General features: G+C 38.1%; 1 protein-coding gene across 1 annotated transcript in view; it reads left to right on the top strand.

Annotated features, from left to right (window-relative positions):
* The window catches only part of LOC140984430 (uncharacterized), a 41834-nt gene extending 19813 nt beyond the window's left edge, over nucleotides 1–22021 (top strand). Inside the window, exons 7-17 of the mRNA XM_073451836.1 lie at nucleotides 1202–1273; nucleotides 1360–1407; nucleotides 1485–1562; nucleotides 1936–2055; nucleotides 2317–2422; nucleotides 18626–18789; nucleotides 19350–19484; nucleotides 19761–19891; nucleotides 20182–20244; nucleotides 20332–20410; nucleotides 21813–22021. Of these exons, the coding sequence (XP_073307937.1) occupies nucleotides 1202–1273; nucleotides 1360–1407; nucleotides 1485–1562; nucleotides 1936–2055; nucleotides 2317–2422; nucleotides 18626–18789; nucleotides 19350–19484; nucleotides 19761–19891; nucleotides 20182–20244; nucleotides 20332–20410; nucleotides 21813–21875 (1059 nt within the window). The 3' untranslated portion in view covers nucleotides 21876–22021. The remainder of the gene's footprint in view (nucleotides 1–1201; nucleotides 1274–1359; nucleotides 1408–1484; nucleotides 1563–1935; nucleotides 2056–2316; nucleotides 2423–18625; nucleotides 18790–19349; nucleotides 19485–19760; nucleotides 19892–20181; nucleotides 20245–20331; nucleotides 20411–21812) is intronic.
* The last annotated feature ends 340 nt before the right edge of the window (nucleotides 22022–22361 follow it).

Here is a 22361-nt window from a genome sequence, read left to right on the forward strand (position 1 = left end):
CATTGTCCATTCACAACATCATTGTGGTCTAGAGCTTTGCAAGAGCTTCGGTTGATATGGGTGATGCCAAAGTCCACCAATGATTTATTTTACATGGATTTGGGACATCTAACTGGTACAAGGGGAAGGATTTTTTGGAACGTGGTAGTTCATTGCATATGCTGGACGGTATGGCTGGAAAGGAATAGAAGAATTTTCGAGGAAAAAGAAGAATCTACACAGAATTGCTGGGACAAAATAAAGATCAACATTGCAATGTGGATTAGCAATCATCACGATTTTCAGAATGTTTCGATTTTAGATTTACTGAGAAATTGGGAATATATGTATCATTAGGACTCATTTGATGTCGTTCGTTTCATGACGACAGTGGACCACTAGTCCACTATTGTACTCTTACTTAATCTATTATTAATAAAATATGTTTCTTCTAAAAAAAAAATAAAAAAAATAAATTTATGACCGAATGATGGCAGACAATGAATTTTTCTTTTGATGTTGATTATCTTTTAGATTTTTTTCATTTGAATTGAAGGATTTTTATGAGTGGAACGAGAAAACAGGAAGGATTTTTTGTTGGGTTTTTTATTTGGGACTTCTAATCGAGTTTTTTAATTTGGAATTTTTTTCGATTTTTTTATTTGGGTTTTTATTGAATGAAATATTTTGAATTTGTTAATATTTAAATCCAATTTGAAAGTTGAAACTAAAAAATTGCCTCTTTTTGGTGTTATGTGCGCTTAACGCGTTCAAACGTAGATTGACCCCTTTTGACCAAATCATAACTTATTTTGTCATGCTTCATGCTTAATCCTCACTTAATCCTCACTTAGTCCCTCATTTTATAACGGCGTATAGAATTATGCCTTAAGTTATCATTCTTGATTGGTAAAAATAACATATATTTTTACAGTTTTGGAGGCGTTTTCAAAAATTTCTGACAAGCAACTATTTTCAGTCTTTTTCCTGTGGAGTAGATGAAGTATCTTCTAAATTTCTTTTTCATTGTTTGGAAATCAAAACTAATGGAGATAGTGAACTTTTAGTTTAACTTAAAATTTTCTCTCTGAGGTTTACATATTATCCTAACGTGTTGGCTTTCATGACTACTTAAACCTTCATTGGATTATGTTGCAAATTTGAAGGCTGATAGATTAGATAAATGGCCACTTAACTCTTCATTGTTTGTCTTCAAATTCAGATGGTAGATAGATTGGATGAAGGAGCTATAGCAGCCGATATTGGACCACTTGATTATAAAGGGCTTTACAAGGTTTGTTCTTGAAAACATCGCATGGAATCTGAATTTGGAAAAAAATTTCTTTGCTCACAGTCTCACACTGTCGCTATTGGATTTAGGCAGTTGAGAAAGCACTCTTCAGGGCACATGTTGAAGGCCAGCTGAAGGTATTCCTTCTTTATATCGTCAACTTTCAAATTTGGAGTTGCACCAAGCATCGTTTAATCCAATGGCAAACCCACAGAATGAGATTATGTCCAAGCCTGAACTCTTTGTGGAACCTGATCCCGAGCTACCTTTGGCACTATTAGATCAGAAAGAGGTACTTTTGATTTTCTTTGGACTACTTTTGGGTCCAGCATGGTTATTGCTCGATTATCTCTAATGTATAATCCACCAGCATATTTGGTAATTCTTTGTCATAATCATATTGAAGGAATTAAGAACTTCTTGCTACTGAACTCGATGGACAGAAATCAACCCTCCCAAAAAATATTAGACGATCAATGACGTGGAAATTTTGATGCCTTTACGCAAGTAGTTATTATCTTGTTACTTTTCAAGCAATAGAACTTTATAAAATAATACTTTTTAGTAAATGAATGAGTCTTTTTACGTAAAAAAGACCAAAGTAGTACATTTTATTTGGAATTAAAGGAGAATTGCTTGTTAAATTATTTGCTTTTTTCTATCAGGCTGGCAAAAGACTCTTGCTTATTACCAACTCAGACTACCATTACACCGACAAAATGATGCTGCATTCTTTCAACAGATTTCTTCCAAATGATATCAGCTGGAGAGACCTGTTTGACGTGGTGAGAGTACCTATTGAAACTGTACCTGAATTGACTGCAGAATGTACCAGCTTCAATTTGTGTCTTTTTGCCTTTGGTCAAAGTGTTGTGATACCGTCTATGACATAACTCAGAAACTTGAAGTGGTGAATGTTCCTTCACATAGAAAATTAGTTACGATGTTCTTCAAGCAGTATTGTTTATTGTTTTCATCATTCAATGTAACTAGTTGAAATGAATCATTGTAGAGTGTTGTAACGATGTGACTGGTTGTCTTTATAGGTGATAGTCTCTGCAAGGAAGCCTGAGTTTTTTCAGATGTCACACCCAATGTATGAAGTGGTGACTGGTGAAGGTCTCATGCGCCCATGTTTCAAAGCTCGTCCAGGTGATCATACTTAGTGTGTTAATCCTTTAATTCTATTGAATGCTTTCTTGATCCGTGATATTAAATTCTGATGATTCAATTTACCTGGTATTTCTTTGTGGTTTTTTTTTGGGGTGTGAGGGTGAAATATAAGCCTAGACATTCCTGTACAAGCATATGTAGACTTACATGAATATAGTTTTTAATGGAATCCAGAAGCAAACTAAGAATAACATTCCTTGGTGCGAACTAGCCAGTTAAGGTCACCTTTAACATATGAATGAAACCAATTGGTAATTGGTGATTCTCTCTCTCTCTCTCTCTGTTTTTTAATCCCAGTGTGTCACATTTTAGTTTTGGCAGGGAAGTTTTGTGTCTCCTATGAGTTCCATGAGTGGGTTCTAGGCATTGAAAGAATCTTGATCACAAGGTGTTGGTCCTGGTTGTTAGGTAGAAAAAATCTGAGTTCCATCGCTGGGGTCAAAGCATCGAAAGATTCTCGATTACATAGGGTTTGCCCCCTGTGGAGCTTTCTGAAATGATCTAAATGAAGGGTGAAGATATTATTGCATTTTTTCGCTTGCAGTGATTTTTAAAGCTGGTCTTTACCTCAATGCAGGAATAGCAATTGTTTTCTTTAAAAGTTTTAACGCAAACAATGCTACTCAAATTAGCCATAATATGGTGTGAAATGCTAAATAGTAATGTCTTATATGAGCAAAAATGCAACAAAGAATAAAACAGTAAGACAAATTTTATCGAGGTTTGAAACGGAGTAACCCTTTATGTCCTTTCTTCTTTCAATTAGGAAGAACTTTGCTAAATCTTTGATTTCAACGAACTTTTAAAGTCAATGCCACACATATTATATGTCAGTAACTCTTAGTTTGTTTTAGTTACCACACTTCCAATCAAAGCTGGATACGCTGCTATACAAATTACAATGTCAATCTGAGTAAATAAAAACCCAGCGTTTCTAGTGAGATAAAATTTTGAAAATGCTCTCTCCCATTTTCAAAAATCGAGCAACCGGCTTCTTCAACTGTTTTATCATCATCCTCTTTTCCTGACTGATTCCGAGCGCTTACCTCCGTTTCCGACGCCGGCCGACGGCCGTCGGCGGCCAGCTCATTCTAAGTTTTTCTAGTTTACCTAGACGATATCATACGAAAATGCCCTTCCTTTGTTTCATTCTCGAAGCAACGGTTCACTTTCATTTTTCCAGCCTATTCCGTTCTCCTCGTTATTAAGGTTATTTGATTCCGACATCCACCACAGGTATTTGGTATCATTTTGCAGAGCTATCGTCCTAGCTTTTTCTTTCGTAACGCAATCGCCGGGGGTTCTCTGTTGGGTGTGCGTTTATCAGGCTAAGGTGTCTCTCGTTCCGGCGGATTTAGGTCAGAGAAGCGGTGGGTAGGTCGTTATGAACTTTCCAATCAGAAGGGGTTTGGAGTCTGGGTTGCCTAGTAGGGATGAAGTGATTAAGATTGAACAAAAAGTTTTCACCTTGAGGTTGGGTAATGGGGGCAGATCGGTATGGTGGGCTGAAAGAACTAGGAGAGCGAGCTACATGTTGGATTTCGATCGGGAGGAGGCATGGTGGTTAAGCTTAAGATTCAAGGATTTCACAGACAACTCCGGGTCAGGCGCTGAGTTCTATCGTTTTAGAGGAAGGAATGCGGTTTTCACGGTACAAAGATTCACTAACAATCGTGATAGTTTTGTTGAGGTTAACAAATATGGATCGAGAGGCAGAAAACAGATCACAATTGTGCCGAGTGGATTTAAATCAGGGGGATGGAAGAACATATCGGTTACTATGGGCAAGCTTCTGTCAGGTAATCACTGTAACCGAGATATACAGCATGAACGTAGTCATGAGTACAATACATTGAGAAGACTCACAAAGAATTACGATGATAGATCAATGCAAAGGAAACGTGAACGAGGTTCAATGGCAGTTAAAGAGGACACTGACAGGGCTATAAAGGAATTGAAGTGGAATGAAGCACTTATTGTTACAAAAGATAGGGTTAATATTTCTTGGGATCGCATTCAAACAATCCTCAGGAATTCACCAAACAAAGTAGTCGAATTGTTTCCGTTCCAAGCAAATAAAGCGGTGTGGTGGCCATCGAACTCAGAAGAGTTCTCATATTTCTTAAAGCTGCGTAGAGGATTCTTCGATGGTGGGATTTCCTTGATGTTTGAGGCATGGAGACAGAATATCAACTCAGTAGATGCGGTAGAAAGATGTTGTAATAGCTGGCTTAGCATATCGGGGCTACCTTGGAATTTATGGTCCAGAGACACCTTTACAATTATTGGGGATCAATGTGGAGGGTTGCTGGATATTAGCAAGGATACAGAGCATTTCCGCGATCTTAAGGTAGCCAAGATTAAGGTGAAGGGTACGGCTGGAGGATTTATTAATAACAAATTGATTATTCCAGTTGAGGAGGGGAGCAGAGAGATTGGAATTCGGGTAGATTCGTTTGACTCCAAAGTTTACGAACACTACGAGCGCCAAACATATGCACAAGTACTAGTAAACGGCAAGAAAACAATGGCGGGATGGGGTAACACAAATTTGGAAAGGAATAGGATGCAGAAGGAGGAGCCCAAGTATCGGCCTACTGGAGGTCGGGAAGATGCGAATACTACTTTAATGCAAAATGTGGCCACGCAGGATATTGAGGCTACAATTGGGAATGATCATCATGAAATAACAAATCCTGTTACGCAGGAGAATTCAACTACGCAGGAAATCAATTCGATAAAGAATCAGGAACAAAGCTTTGTTGCAGAGAACCAACCAGTAGATTCAAAGTTGGGGGGAAAGGTCTTCAAGATATTACGGAATGTTGTTCCAAAAGAAGTCGAAAATTTCAGAAATTCACCAATACACTCTATGAGTAAAGATGTTGCCGTGGATCAAAATCGATCGGGTATCACGAAAAGCAGTTATCCATGGGTGCCTTCCTATGGGAAAGTGTATATCCGGAAAAGTAAAGGAAAGGTGGGAATTGTCGAGGACGGGAATTGTGCTGAAGGAATTTTTACAAACAAAGATTGCTGGGAGCAGGGGGGCCACGATTGTGATGATAGAGAAGACCCAGATTTTGATGACTCGCAGGATGATTCTTTCGAGAATGAGCTTGAAATTTCTGATTCTGAAAGCCAGCACTCTTACCGATCAGAAGAGTCTTTTAAATCAGTTGAGGAAGATTCGGTAATGAAGGGGCTGTTCTCACCGATGAAAGATTCATCGCACCATGCTGAACCAATTCCAGCGTGTCCACCAATTAATGAACAAACTGATGCGGGGCATGTACTAGCAGGTTTTCATTCATCTTTTCTTAATCATCCTTTCTCACTAAACTGTCTGTTACCACCTTCGTCCTTCTCAGTCTTGGGGATGTCTAGTGGTTTTTTAGGGGGGGTGAAGTCAGGGGGTTTGAATCGCCGGGTTCCGAGGGACAGATTTCCAACAAGGCTAATTTGGACAAAAGTATATGTGTTGATGATACTGGGGGAGGGAGTACAGAAAATGCAAGTCGGTCTGGGGTGAAGAAATCAATTGGGATATTAAAAAGAGAACTTAACAGATTGAAGTGTGAAATTAACTATGAAAGAGGATCGACCTCGAAGGGATCAATCTTTGTGTTATGAAGATTTGTGCTTGGAATATAAGGGGAGGAGGTGCGGCAAAAAGGAGAGAGTTGGTTCGTACGGTGGTTCGCAAGGAAGCTCCGGATTTAGTGGTGATTTGGGAAACTAAGCAACAACAGGTGGATAATCGTTTCGTTGCCAGTTTGTGGAAATCTAGATTTGTTGATTGGGTTTTTCTACCATCGGTTGGAACTGCGGGGGGAATTCTAGTCATGTGGGATCCGAGAGTGGTTGTTGTGAGCAATAATCTGATAGGGGATTTCTCAGTGTCCATTGAGATTTGTGGGAGTGAAGATACAAATTGGTGGTTTTCAGCCATATACGGTCCAGTGAAACCAAGAGAAAGAGAGAATTTTTGGGACGAATTAGCAGGCCTGAGTTCTATCTGTGGTGATAATTGGTGTATGGGAGGGGATTTTAATGTGGTAAGAAATACGGGAGAGAAACTGAACAGTACATCCAACACAGCTAGCATGTTGTGTTTTGACAGATTGATCGAGGAGCTGGGATTACACGATCCTCCACTTTTGAATGCTAAGTATACATGGTCAAACCTAAGGGCACAGCCGATTTGTTGCCGGTTAGACAGATTTCTGTTCTTCGAGGGGTGGAGAGCTTTATTTCCGAATTTCAGGCAAATGGTCTTACCACGAATTACCTCAGACCACTGGCCCGTGACTTCTAAGTTGCGGTGGGGACCTACTCCGTTCAGATTTGAAAACGTTTGGCTGTCCCAACATAATTTCAAGGATTTGGTTAGGATGTGGTGGGACAATGCGGTTTGCCAGGGGTGGGAAGGGTATAAATTCATGAATAAGCTTAAAGGAATTAAAGTGGAAGTTTTGAAATGGAGCAGAGAGGTTTTTGGGGCTGTTGGTGTTAGATACAAAGAGTTGACAGAAAGGATAAAGAGTTTGGATGAGATCGAGGCCGAGGGAGTTTGGTCGGAATCTTTGAATGATGAAAGAAGGGAAGCTAAGTGTGAACTGGAAAATTTGTCTTTTAAGAAATTTCAAATGGAAAACCAAAGAGCAAAACTAAAGTGGCTAAAGGAAGGGGATCAGAATTCGAAATTCTTTCACTCCTTATTGACAAATAGAAGGAATTAGGCAATAATAGATAAAATTGAATTGGATGATGGGACATTGATTACAAATGAAAGACAAATCGAGGATCACATCATCAATTTCTACATAAACTTGTACAGGAAACCAGAAGGAGTTGTGGGGGGAGAGATCGAAGGGGTGGAATGGTGTTCCATAGAATTGAGCTAGTCGGACGAGCTGGAACTTAAGTTTTCGGGTGAAGAGATAAAAAGAGCGGTGTTTGATTGTGATGAAGCGAAATCACCAGGGCCTGACGGGTTTACATTGGCTTTTTTCCAACATAATTGGGATACGGTTAAAGATGCTTTATTTAAAGTGTTCGATGAATTTCATGATGGTGGGGTGGTTAATGGTATCACAAATGAAACGTATATATGCTTGATTCCTAAAAAACAAGAAGCTTATAAGATCAAGGACTTTAGACCGATTAGCTTGACGACGAGCTTGTATAAAATCATGGCTAAGGTATTGACTAACAGATTGAAAAAGGTTTTGTCAAGTACTGTAGCGGAGAACCAGTGTGCTTTCATTAAGGGAAGACAGATACTTGATTGTTGTCTCATTGCGAATGAGGTGATTGAGGATTATCGACGGAAACGTAAGAAAGGGTGGGTATTCAAAGTTGATTTGGAAAAAGCTTATGATAATGTCGATTGAGGATTTATGGATTATGTGCTGCAAATGAAAGGATTTGGTGTGAGATGGAGGAGGTGGATGATGGCGTGTGTCTCAAATGTCTCTTTTTCGATATTCATTAACGGAAGGCCGAGGGGAAAATTCAAAGGGGAAAGAGGACTTAGACAGGGTGATCCATTATCCCCTTTTCTCTTTAATTTGGTTGTTGATGCTTTGGGAAGAATGGTAGATAAGGCCAAGAGTCTGGATGAGGTTAGAAGACTAGAGGTAGGGAGGGGGAAATTGGAGATTTCACATATTCAGTTTGCCGACGATACTTTGTTTTTGGTTCAGACTGAGAGACACGTAATGGCCTTTGCAAATATGCTTACGTGTTTTGGGACTAAATCAGGATTGAAAGTTAATTGGGAGAAAAGTGTTGTGTTGGGGATTAATCACTCGGAAGAGGCAGTTGTTGCTGTGTCTCAGGCTATTGGATGTAGAAGAGATATTTGGCCGATCAAGTATTTAGGAGCACCACTCGGTGGTCATCCTACGAAATTGATTTTCTGGGAACCAGTCTTATCGAAAATGGCAAGGAAATTGGCCTCATGGAAAAAATCATTTCTATCCAGGGGTGGTCGTTTGACGTTAATAAAGTCAGTGTTGAGTGCAATGCCATCATACTACATGTCTCTATTTAGAGTTCCAAGACGGGTGGAGAAGCACATGGAAAAAATAATGAGGGATTTTCTGTGGGACGGCTCAGATGGAGACAAGCATTGTCATGTTGTTGGGTGGGCGCAGGTGAGCAGACCAAAGGATAGGGGAGGACTGGGACTGGGAAATATTTGTTTGAGAAACAGAGCATTATTGGGGAAATGGTGGTGGAGAGGGTCAGTGGAAAGGGAGTCGTTGTGGAAAAAGGTAATAACAAGCATCTATGGAGTCCAAGATAATGGGTGGGATGCAGGGTTAGCAAAGAATTCGACTTTTAGAAGCCCTTGGAAATACATCTCTCGTTCTTACCCGGAGTTTCAACAAATTGTGGGAGGGGTAGTAAAAGGAGGTAATATCATTAGTTTTTGGGAAGATGTGTGGGGGGAGGGTCTCAATCGTTCCAAGAGCGTTTTCCATCTATCTTTCAGATTTGTACCTCAATTAATAAACCAATAAATACTTTCTTCGCATCTGACTTTAGCGGTCCTTCACTTCAATGGGATGTGCGTTTTAGAAGAGATTTAAATGAGGTAGAAGTGGGTGAGTTTGCTGAGCTTCTAGGAGTTTTAGAATCGGTTAGATTAGAGTTGGGAGTGGGAGATTTCAGAGAGTGGTTGGGGGATTCTTCAGGTGTTTTCTCTGTCAAAGCTTTTTACAATTCTTTCTTTCCATTTAACTCTTTCCCGTCATTCGCCTACCACGCAAAAATCTGGAAAGTACCTGTCCCTAAAAAGGTTCAAATTTTTTCGTGGATTGTTGCATTGGGAAAATTACCAACTTGTGATTCAGTGCAGAGAAGGTGGCCGAATTGTGTGTTGAGCCCGCATTGGTGCACGTTGTGCCGGAATGAAGAAGAAAATCAGGACCATATGTTGCTTCACTGCTCTTTTGCAAGAGGAATTTGGACTAAAATTCAGCTTGAATTGGGTTTCACTTACGTCCTACCACAGAGGGCAGCATGTGCGTTTGTTATTGAGCCAGGGGGAGTTTGGAGCAGAAAGACGACAATCTTCTGGTATTTGATCGTCCACTGCACGTTTTGGTCTATATGGTTAGAGAGAAATAACAGAATTTTCAAAGAACAGTACGATGACGAAGCCCAAGTTTGGGAGAAGATAAAGTTCAGGGTGGCTACTTGGACAACTAATGTCAAAGATTTCAGTCATGTGTCTGTTTCAGATTTGGTTAGGGATTGGAAATTTGTTTTGGCATAATAGTATCACTGTAATGGTTTTTTATTGGTTATTGATTGTGCGGATTACTCATCCGCTTATTATGTAATACTTATTTCATTAATAATATTAGTTTCTTCTCAAAAAAAAAAAGTCAATCTGAGTCTTCTTGACTCTAACTAATTGGTTATCAACTCAATACAATAATGTTAGTGAAAACATAACATAAAAAACAATATGGTTCTGTTTGGAAAAGTATTTATAAAACGTTTGTATAAATTGTTTTTTTAAATTTTGTAAAAAGTTTTAAAAGTTGTTTTAAGAATAAATATGTGTTTGAACAACCATCCTATAAAAACGTTTTTACAGTTAAAAAGTTGTTTGGACAACTATTTAAAAATAACGCTTTTATGTTACAAATAATTAAAAAGGTGGACAATTATTCTATAAAAACCTTTAATCGTGATTTTCTTTTTTCTCATTTTTTTCTTGTTTGTGATTGAAAGGTTTTTTTTATTTTTTTTGCCATTTTTTGTTTGTTTGTGATTGATTCATTTTTCTTTCTTTTTTCTCGTATAATGCACAATTAAATGTATAAAATTCAAAACATACAAATTCTCATTTAAAACATCTATAATGTCAAAAACAAAAAGACATAATGTATAATAATATTTCATTTTTCTTTTCCTTTTTCTCATTTGATGCACAATTAAATGTATAAAATTTAAAACATACAAATTCTCGTTTTGATTTGCTTCTGGCTTCAAGCTCGCTTTTTATCCACTGTGTTTCGAGCTGATTCTGGATTCTGTGCTGATGCGGCGGCTGAAAGGCCCTGAAGCATTTTGATGACTTCCAACATATCGTCTAGATAATATTTCGCCATATTTGGTTTCTGGCCAACGGTGCAGGTGAGTACTGTTGCAGTGCTGCTACAGCAGGCAATACTCGGTTGGCAACCGAAATTGCTATAGCCTCGAACATGTCTTCGTTGGATCTGTCATCAGTTATGAACAGGAACAAAGAGAAGCGAGAACCACTTAAATGGAGGAATCGGCCTACACACACAACAAAATCTGCCGGCTGCCCTTTGATCTTGCATCGTTTCTCTTGTATTCTTGACCACCACGCCTTTGCTTACGCCCTGCAAGACGTCATTTTACTCGGAAAAAAAATCTGAAGATCAGATGCAAATGCATCCAGAATTAAGTACATTATCCAAAAGCCATTTGAAATTACAGAATCTCAATTTCACCTAAACCATTCCAAAGGTGAGAGAGCTAAATGTTAATCGAAATCGTGGACACTCTGGTAAATCCCACTTCAGTATTAAGGGTTTGGCGGCAGCGACGGCCGGTTGGGAATGAAAAGGAGTGAGAATAAAAAATAAGGGTTTCAATAGTTTAGGCCTGTAGATTTGAGACAAACGATTTCAAAAAGAAATGACTCATTTACAACTTGACCATTTATTACCCATTTGACCCATTATTTGTCCCACATATCTCAATTGTTCTATAAAAAGTATTCTTGGAGAACAATCTTTTTAAAATTATTTTCATAAAATTTTTACAAAAATTTTGTCCAAAGATATATTTTTAGTTTTTCACTTATAAAACACTAAAAACGTTTCTAAAATGCTTGTCCAAACGGAGCCTTTGTCCACAACTAAAACCATCTGCGTAATATTTAGTTTCAAAAATCACGATATTCTCGATTTTGGTAATATACAATTTATTTGTATTTGTAACTTTTGAAGCTAAATGTTCTCTCTCTGAATGGAAGATTTCATATTGATTCCTGCCATTGTTGCTAATCCCGGAAAAAATCTTGTTGATTTGACTGCCTCTTCTGGGGATTGAACAATAGATTGTGTGATGCCTCCCTCACCTTTACCAGAGAGTGGAAATGGTAGAAACAGGTTTTGTCCACTGTGCATTGCTGATCGCTAAGCTCTTAACATAACGATTTAGCTCACGGAAAAACGGTAAGTTAAAGCCTGGATTCCGCAAACTTATCGCCAAAACATCGTCATATAATGCTTTAGCTTGAACATAATTGAGAGTATGGCATAAGAAACGAAATTAGACTTGACTTATGCAAGTGGATCAAAATGCTCTCTCAACTAAATGAGTGGCTGAGACAAGATAAAATAAGCACAAATAGAACAAAAGAAATTCTTTATTTTTTATGAGAAACAATATTATATTAGGATAATAAAAGATAATAGTTACAAAGGGCGGACAAGATATCCGTAGGTATGTCAAAAATAGTTAAAACTCTGATTACATCAACAACATATAAACGTTAATCCGTAACTAGATCTAATATCGAGAAATTCTTAAATTCTGAATGCTTCTAATCCAAATTGAAGCCCTGAATATGATCTTTTCCCAACATTCTTCGCTGATTCTTCTGTATCATCGAAAATCTCGTCGTTTCACTCCATCCAGATTGACCAAAAGATACAATGAATTGCCACACTCCAAAAAATACTACCTCTCTTGCCAATATCACGACCAATATCTAAAACAAACAATTCACGTGCTGATCTTGGAGCAACCCACGCCAAACCCAACTCCTCCAGAGCTTTGGCCCAAATACTAGTCGTGAATGGACAATGCACAAGCATATGATCCCGAGTCTCCTCCTCGTTCTGGCAAAGTATGCACCAATTCGGACATAGTGCACAAGAAGGCCATCTCTTTTGCAATGCATATCAAGTTGGCAATTTTCCCAGAACCACAGACCACAAGAATATTTTTTTTTTTATAGAAAACTAATCTTTATTATAATAATAGTGGGGTTTACAATAGAAGCGGATGAGTAATCCGCAAAACGTGTTACAAGGGAGGTCGAAAAAACACTACCACACTATCATCATGACCATATAAATTTCTAATCCCTAACTAAGTCTGAAATAAATAAGTGATTAAACTCTGGCAGTTTAGTCGTCCAATACGCCACTCTGAATTTGATCTTCTCCTAGACGTCGTCCATGGACTCCGACAAATTTGCAAATATTCTGTTGTTCCTTTCCAACCATATTGACCAAAAGATGCAATGGATTACCATATACCAAAAGCTCGTAAATCTTCCCCTGGTGGGAAATCCTGGCTCCATAATAAACATGTCCTCTGCTTTACTCGGAAAAGTCCATTGAAAACCCAACTCTTGCAACACTTTTATCCAAATACCACTCGAGAAAGAACAATGCATCAATAGATGGTCTTGATTCTCCTCTTGCTTTCGACATAAGCTGGGCATAAGACACATGCAGACCACCTTGCACCGAGTAACAAGTGGGCCGTTTCCCCAAAGCCACAATCCACGAGAAAACTTGAACCTTTTGCGGGATAAATACTTTCCAGATAATATAATAGTAGGAGACTAAAGGGAAGGGAAAAAAAAGTCGTAGAAAGATCGAATAGAAAACAATCCGGAGGAATCCCCCAGCCAAACTCTAAAATCCTCCTTACCCAACTCCAACTTAACTGCCTCTAAGACCCCTAAAAGATTAGTGAACTCACCTACTTCGACCTCATCAAAATCTCTTCTAAACTGCACATCCCATTGGAAAGTAGAATTGACTCTGATATCGACAACATCTACAAAGTTACGGATCGATTTAATGGTTAAGGTGCATATCTGAAACAGAGATGGAAATCGGTCTTTAAACGATGAAACCACCCAAACATCCTCCCAAAAACGATTGATATTACCCTCTTTTAGCATCGCCCTAATCAATCGATGAAAAGCCGGGTGAGAACGAGAGATGAATTTCCAAGGGCTTCTGAATGTCGAGATCGTAGCCAACCCACATCCCACCCATTATCTTGAAGACCATAAATGTTCTTGATTACTCTTTTCCACAATGTCTCCATTTCCACTGAACATCTCCACCACTATTTTCCGAGAAGTGCCTTGTTCCTCAAACAAATATTCTCCAATCCCAGGCCTCCCCTGTCCTTCGGTTTACACACTTGATCCCACCCAACAACATGGCAATGCGTCTCCCCGTCTGCTCCGTCCCACAAGAAATCCCTCATCATTTTTTCCATTATTTTGGCCACCTGAATTGGCACTTTAAAGAGAGACATGAAGTAAGGTGGCATCGGACTTAACACCGACTTTATCAAAGTAAGTCGACCCCCCTTGAGAGAAACGACTTTTTCCAACTTGTTAGTTTTTTGGACATTTTGGATACCACGGGTTCCCAGAAGTGTAAAGTCGTAGGATTACCTCCCAAAGAAACCCCGAGGTACTTAATCGGCCAATTATCTTTTTTGCACCCAATTGCCAATGCCAATCAATCGACTTCCTTTTCCGAAAAATTCAGTCCCAACACAACACTTTTTTCCAGATTAATTTTCAAGCCCGATTTAAGACCGAAAGAGTTGATTATTTCCACTAGTGTCATCACATGCCTCTCTGACTGAACATAGAACAAGGTATCATCCGCAAATTGGATATGCGAAATTTCAATTTTTTCTCTCCCTTCTTCGAGCCCTCTTACAGTCTTACTTCGTTCACTGCCTTGGCCTTGTCTACCAACCGCCCCAAACCATCGACGACTAGGTTAAAAAGGAAAGGGGATAATGGATCCCCTTGTCTGAGGCCTCTCTCCCCATTAAATTTTCCTCACGGCCTTCCGTTGATAAAGATCGAGAAAGAAACATTAGAAACGCACCCCTTAATCCACCTCCTCCATCTATCTCCAAACCCTTTCTTTTTTAACACAAAATCCAGAAATCTCCAATCGACGTTGTCGTATGCCTTTTCCAAGTCAACTTTAAGCAGCCAGCCTTTCTTTTTCCTCCGTCAATATTCCTCCACAATTTCATTCGCAATAAGGCAACAATCCAGAATCTGTCTTCTTTTAATAAAAGCACACTGGTTCTCCGCTATTGTATTACTCAAGACTTTCTTCAGCGTATTTGTCAAGACTTTGGCCAAGATCTTATACATGCTCGTTGTTAAACTAATTGGTCTAAAGTCATTGATTATTCGCTTCTTGTTTCTTTGGGATTAGGCAAATGTAGGTTTCGTTCGTGATGCCATTAACAATGCCACCTTCAAAAAATTCAGCAAACACCTTCATTAAATCCGCTTTGACAGTATCCCAACTCTTTTGAAAGAAAGCCAATGTGAACCCGTCCGGCCCGAGAGCTTTGGATCCATCGGTATCAAACACCGTTTTTTTAATCTCATCCTCTGAAAATGGTGTCGCCAACCCCTCCGCTTCAAGCCTATCTAAAGGACTCCATTCCAAGCCATGAAAGCCCCCATTTCCCATCAAAGTCCCCCCCTTCCCCGTTCGATTTTCTATACAGATTCCTATAGAAGCTAATAATTTTCTCTTCAATCTGGCTCTCCTCAATAACCACATACCCATCCTCCAACTCCACTTTATCTATCATTGATTTGTTCTTTCAGCTATTCAGTAACGAATGGAAAAATTTTGAGTTTTGATCCCCTTCCCTCAGCCATCTAACTTTTGCTTTTTGACTTTCCATTTGAAATCTTCTAAACGACAAATTTTCCAGTTCACACCTAACGTCCCTTTTTTCCTAGTTTAGAATTTCAGACCAAACTTCCCCAATCTCTAACTCATCCAGCTGATTTAGCTTACTGGTCAACTCCTTGTATCTGACACCTACGTCTCCGAATACCTCTCTGTTCCATTTAGGTACCTCAACTTTAATCTCTTTAAGTTTCTTCATAAACTTATATCCTTCCCACCCTTGAGTAGCCCCATTGTTCCACCATGACTGAACTAAATCTTTAAACTTAATGTGTAACAGCCACGCATTCTCAAATCTAAATGGAGTAGGACCCCAAATCAACTTAGTGGTATCAAGCATCACTGGACAGTGGTCCGATGTAATTTTGGGTAGCACCGTTTGTCTGAATGTGGGGAAGATGTCCCTCCAGCCCCTGGAAATGAGATATCTGTCTAAGCGGCATTAAATCGGATCAGCCCTAAAATTTGACCACGTGTACTTTGCGTTCAATAGTGGGGGTCATGAAGTTCCAATTCACCTATCAAACTGTCAAAACACGACATGCTCGTGGTGTTTGAGAGGTTGTTCATCTTTTCTCCCTTGTTTCTGACCACATTAAAGTCACCTCTCAGGCACCATTTGTCACCACAGATAGAATTCAATCCTGCTAATTCATCCCAGAATAACTCTGTCTCTTGGCTTAACCGGTCCGTAAATGGCTGAGAACCACCATTTGATCTCTTTATTCCAACGAATTCAATCGAAACCGAAAATTCCCCTATCAAATTATTATTACTGATTACCACCACTCTAGGATCCCACATCACCAGAATACCTCCAGATCTGCCAACCGATGATAGGCATACTTAATCAACAAATCTTGACTTCCACACACTTGCAACGAACCGTTTGTCCACCTGTTCGTTTTTGGTTTCCAAAAGCACCACTATATCCAGTTTTTCATTATGTGTGACAGTCCGAACTAATTCTCTCCTTCTCACTGTCCTTCCTCCTCTGATATTCCAAGAGCAAATTTTCATAACAATGCATTGGAACCCTTCGAGGTCGAACCTCTCTCGTAGTTTATTCAGGACTTTAATCTGTTAAGTTCTCTACGTAAGAGACCAGTCAATTTCGTAACCCCTTCCCAACATTTACCATCTGCATAAGCTCCATTGATCTCCCTTTCAGCACACATTGTTCTCCACCTCAGCCTCTTTGGAAATTTCTCTCGCGGAACGCGAATTGTCATCTACCCTCGCTGTCCCTCCTCTTAATAGACCATTAGACTATCCCAGAATTGAAAATGACGCTGGTAAAATAGAATGAAGAAATCTGAAATAAAGATGGATAGAGGTCTTTAAAAGATTAATCTCCCCACAATCATCCCCCCAAAATCTAATGATATTCGGTCCTTTAGCCATTGGCCTCACTAATTGATAAAAGCCGGGTAAGTTCGAGAAATAAATTTCCACGGGCTTCTGAATGTAACATTTCTTGCTAAACTCGCATCCCATCCATTTTCTTACATCCCATATTTGATCACAATAATCTTCTTCCATAACCGCTTTCCCTCGACTGAGCATCTCCACCATCATTTCGCCAAAAGTGCTTTATTTCTCAAGCAAATGTTCCCAATACCCAAGTCCCCCTCTTTCTTTCGGTTTGCAAACATTTTCCCACGTGACCAAATGACAATGGGAATCTCCATCTACTCCGTCCGCAACCCCTTTTGGTACCTCAAAAAGAGACATGGAGCACATTGAAAGGACATTCAAAACTGTAGAAATCAAAGTTAATCGACCCTTTTCCCCCTTGATAAAAAGGCTTTCTTCCATCTCGCTAACTTCTTCGACATCTTAGACACGACAGGTTCTCAAAAAACGGTTATCAAAGAATTACCACCCGATGGAACCCCTAGATATTTAATAGGCCACTCCTCCCTGCCACACCCAATTTCTCTGGTCTTCCATTTCTGCTTCTGTACAGTTGATTCCCAAAAATGCGCTGTTTTCTGAATTGATCTTTAATCCCGATATGCGGAGTTCAGAATCTCCATCAAACAGCGCATATAACTCTCATTCTTAATAATAAAAAAAAAAATAGTGTATCGTCCGCAAATTGTATGTGTGATACCTCAACTTTATCTCTACCAACTTCCATTCCCTGGATCTGGTTCATTGTCTTAGCCTTATCCACCAATCTACCCGACACATCAATTACGAGATTAAACAGGAAACGGGAAAGTGGATCCCCTTGCCTCAGACCTCTCTCCCCTCTTAAATTTTCCTCTTGGTCTAAGGATTGAAAAAAGAACAGTTGAGAGCATCCCTTTATCCACTTTCTCTATTTCTTTCCAAATTCTTTCTTTTGTAAAATAAACTCCAAATAATTCCAGTCCATGTAATCATAGGCCTTCTCCAAATCTACCTTAAACACCCACATTTTCTTCTTTTTGCATCACTTTTCCTCCACCACTTCATTGGCTCTAAGACAACAATCAATAACCCGTCTCGCTTCGATGAAAGCACATTGATTTTCTCCTATGGTGGTATTTAGAACTTTCTTCAATCTTGTCGATAAGACTTTAGAAATAATCTTATACAGACTAGTTATCAAACTGATAGGCCTAAAATCCTTAACCTTAACCACGACTTGTTTTTTCGGCATTAGGCAAATGTGCGTCTCATTGGTGATACTATTTACAACATCCCCTTAAAAAATTCATCGAAAACTTTCAACAATCTCTTTTGACAGTATCCCAGCATTCTTGGTAAGATGCAATTGTGAAGCCATCTAGATCTAAAGCCTTCGATATATCACTCTCAAACACCCTTTTTATCTCCTCATCTGAAAAATGTCTCTCCAATTCATCTCCAGCTTCACCATCAATAGCACTTCACTACACTCCTTCGATACCCCACCCCTCACCCTCAGAAATACTTTTGAACAAAGGTAAAATACAAATGGTACAAAAAGTTGAAACTACTAGCACACAAACATGATTAGTAGTTAGTTAGTACATCCCCAAGCATCATCCATCTTGTTACATTCAGAACTATTAAACCACAGGACAAAATGCTACTCTAAGTATATAATGCTCTCAGCCAAATGATTTTGAATGATGATGCAACATTATAATTTTAAATGATTTTGTATGATGATGCAACATTATATCGTGTTAATTTCTGACGCTTGATTCTTTAAGTAGTGAACTTTCTGAGTTAGTATCTTTGGTGTGGTTGCCTAACATTATTGACTATGTTATGAACCAAACTATCTGGTTCTCATTACCTATAAAACTCAATCCCTTCTTGAGGACAACAAACGAAATTATGCATTTAGTAATTCATCGAATATAACTCTTGAGGGAATTCGTCATATGAAGTTAGAATTAGTCAATTCACCGATTCGTTTTGATTGTTTTACCTGTAGGGGGTTTATACTCTGGAGGAAGTGCGCAGATGGTTGAAAATTCACTCGGCGTACATGGTGATGAAATCTTATATGTTGGTGATCATATATATACAGACGTCAGCCAATCTAAAGTTCATCTTCGATGGCGTACCGCTCTAATTTGTCGGGAACTAGAAGAGGAGGTTTGTGTGTTGCCCTTTATTACCAAATACCAAGTTGAAGCCATGCGACTACAAAAGGATTCTAACTGATTTATCTTGTTCTATGACCGACAATGATAAAATATCTGCATTTGATTTTTTCCTTCTCTTCATTGGAACATTGAAATTTCTCTAATGCTTTTGGGAACATTTTTTCACAGTGCACATTAAGTTGTGTCAGAATATGTAGTACAATGTTGCATCATTGTGCAAAATTATTTTAAAATTTAAAATATTATATTATGGGTTATGACTTTTTTTGGAAATGGATAAAATGTTAAATTAAAAGTGCTTATCATGTTTGGAGATGTGAAAAAGAGGAAAAATATGTTTGGGCAAGGGGGCTTAAAATAAAACGATGGTGTTTGTGTAAAATTTTGGGAAGGAAAATGAAAATGGAGGCTATGTTTTCTCAATTCTGAAAGCTCGTTTTCTTCTTAGGAGAATATTTGAAATTCATGCATTCTGATCTTGTAAATACACAAAATAACATTGTTTACTGTCATCATACATATTTTGATGATTTGACTTTTCTGTTTCAGTATAATGCTTTAATTAATAGTCGAAGTCATCGTGCCATGTTGATAGAACTCATAAATCAGAAAGAGATTGTGGGAGACATCTTTAATCAACTTCGCCTTGCTTTGCAGAGACGAAGTACAGGACGGCCTGCTCAGGTAATTTTACGGTAATCAGGCTGTTGCATTTAAGAAGTGATATTATGCTAACCTTTTTACCTGCCAGGTTCTTTTAATTAATTTTTCTAGTAATTATTACTTTTTGTTGGTAGAACGAACTTGAAAATCATTTCCTAGAGTAATTGTAAGGGTTTTTCCGTTCAACTGGATCAAAATGATGATAATGGATTAGAAATAACTGAATCTCATGCACATGCCTTCTCTCCTGAGTAATATGTCTGCAACTTTAACAATAGAATGTTTTTTTCGCGTCAGACTCTCGCTGCCACTCATATGGACGACAAAGACCTAACTGAAAGCATTCAGAAGCTACTCATTGTTATGCAAAGACTGGATGATAAAATCGGTCCAATGCTGGAAGGGGATGGGGAGCTCTTTAATAAAAGGTGTTCTAAAGCTTGTAACTACTACCTCTCTCTGTTCAAACCACAATTTGTTTTACTGGAACACTGAACGTACTTAGGAATTGGTTTACCATTCTGATATTGGCATGTAGTATCTAAAACATGAATCGATCTGGACTAACCTTGGTGAAGTTGCCCAAGATGTTGTATCTTGCTTGTTCTGTCTCTGTCTCCGTGCAAGCTTGCCAATGCCTTTAAGTTGAAGGGATGTATGTCTATTGTCTCAAATTTTGCACTCAGGTTTTGAACCAATGACTCTTATCTAATTTCAGGTGGGGTTATCTATCAAGAGCAGGTCTGTGGGACAAAAGTCACTTAATGAGGCAAATTGAGAAGTATGTGTCATTTGGTTTTATATGGTAGTAGTTAGAAAGACCGTATATGCTGTGTACCCACTAAATTAGTTACTTGTCAAACTGCAGGTATGCTGATATTTATACATCTAGGGTTTCTAACTTTCTCCAATACACGCCATTCATGTATTTCCGGGCCCACGAACAGGTATTTAAGTTCTGATTTTCTCGTTATTTGTTAATCATGGATCTATCGGGAGCTCGTACATGCCAAGAGTCTGTTACAATCGTCTCACATTGATATATTAAACTAACAAAGAGTGACTTATAAATCCAAAATGTGTTCCATCGTTTATAACTTAACATTGATTTTCTCGTTGAGAGTCGTCGTAGCGGAAGAGATGACCTAGAAAAGGGTTACCATCAGAAAAGGTGAGTGAAAGTCGTCTAGAATGAGTTGCCGTGGTCGGTTTTTCAAGTGGTCAGCAATGTTACAATTTTCCAAATTGATATATTAAACTAATAAAGAGTGATTTATAAATTCAAAAGGTTACATCATCCAATAAGCAAGCTTTTTGGTATGGAACACCTCTTAGATTTATAACTAATAGAGTCTCAAGGTGCAATGGACTGTACCTTGCTGCCATTCTAGAAGTGTGTGCCATGACGATGTTAAAGTCTAAGGCACCCTTGTACGAGTATTGAGCAGAGAGCACACAGGGAAAGACAATCTAGTATGAATTTATTTTCTTTATAAATTCTCGGATATTTATTTCATTAATATTTAATAGTTTTAAAACGCACATTCTATGATATATGAATTGTTCTAATTGTAGAATATTAGTTTTAGGTAGTGTTTGTAAATGCTCAAAAAAGAATGATTATGAATTTTTCCTTTACAAATTTGCAAAAATTTATAAAAGAAAAATCCATATTCACATTTTTAAAACATTTGCAAACACCTTAGTATCTCACGCCAATAAGCCATATCATTCAGCATCTAGATTCCAAATTACTCATACATGTCAAATTGTCAATGTATCTTGCTTCTTTAGTAATTATGGATGCCAAACATACAGAGTATGATCGTATCATATAGATTTTTCAAAAATTTCCTCTGTGATGCACTTGAAACATGGTTTTAAGCTGTTTCAGTTCGTCAAATTCTTAGTTGGAGAATACCTTTTCAGTTCCAGTTGTTTTTCCAACCTATTTGAGCGTAATTTCTTTATTTCAATCCTAATGATCAAGTGAAAAAACATAAACTATGATTTGTGAGGTAATCGAATTAATTAAATTCAATTATTTGATTAATTATCTTGCCAAATATGAATATTCATTTTTATATTAAAAAGAAACAGTAGTAGTTCAATATAAAAATTGAGATTAATTTACGGTTTTGCTTGTAGTTGCACACTATTCTAGTTTCTTATATCTAGGAACCCGAGTGCTTGGTTCCCATCTTGGTTTCAGTTTATGTTTTAAACACTGTTTTCTGTGTACTCTTTGGCCGGATCAATGTCGAGTAATCCTATGCTGCTTAAGCTTAGTTCATGGTCCATCTGGTATTCTTTATTTTCTTGTTCTTCAGTTTTGTATATTTGTTGCAGTCGTTGGCTCACGATTCTTACTCGTCCCGTCATCTGAAGCACGAAGATTCATCGGCTGGATGACACAGAATAGCTGGGTGGTTTCTTCTCATGTGGAAGAGAAAGGATTTGTTTATCAGTTTCACAATAATGCTGACGATTATTTTTTGTCCATCAATAATATGTTAACTGATCTTAAATTATCAAGCAATTAAATATCATTATATTAACTTTGTAAAATGCTCTAAATTAATATACGGAAAACTAAACATATGACATAAATTTTACGTCTGTTTTGAGTAAATGCCTGCATGCGCTCATAGCTTTGAAAACAATACTATAACATATTGGACAATATATATTAATTAAAGCGAAGAAAAATTTACGATCATGCAAATATTATTTGATGATATGATGGAACTAATTAAATCATGGTAAACAATATTGCCAAGCTAAAAATTATCTTTTTCGATAATTCTTAGTTTGTTCTAAAACTTTTTAAATTTGATTTAAAAGATGATTGAAAATTCAATATATAAAAATATAGCAATTTGAAAACATTTATGAATG

Source organism: Primulina huaijiensis, chromosome 9 (assembly GCF_012295235.1).
Source record: "Primulina huaijiensis isolate GDHJ02 chromosome 9, ASM1229523v2, whole genome shotgun sequence".
NCBI lineage: Eukaryota > Viridiplantae > Streptophyta > Magnoliopsida > Lamiales > Gesneriaceae > Primulina > Primulina huaijiensis.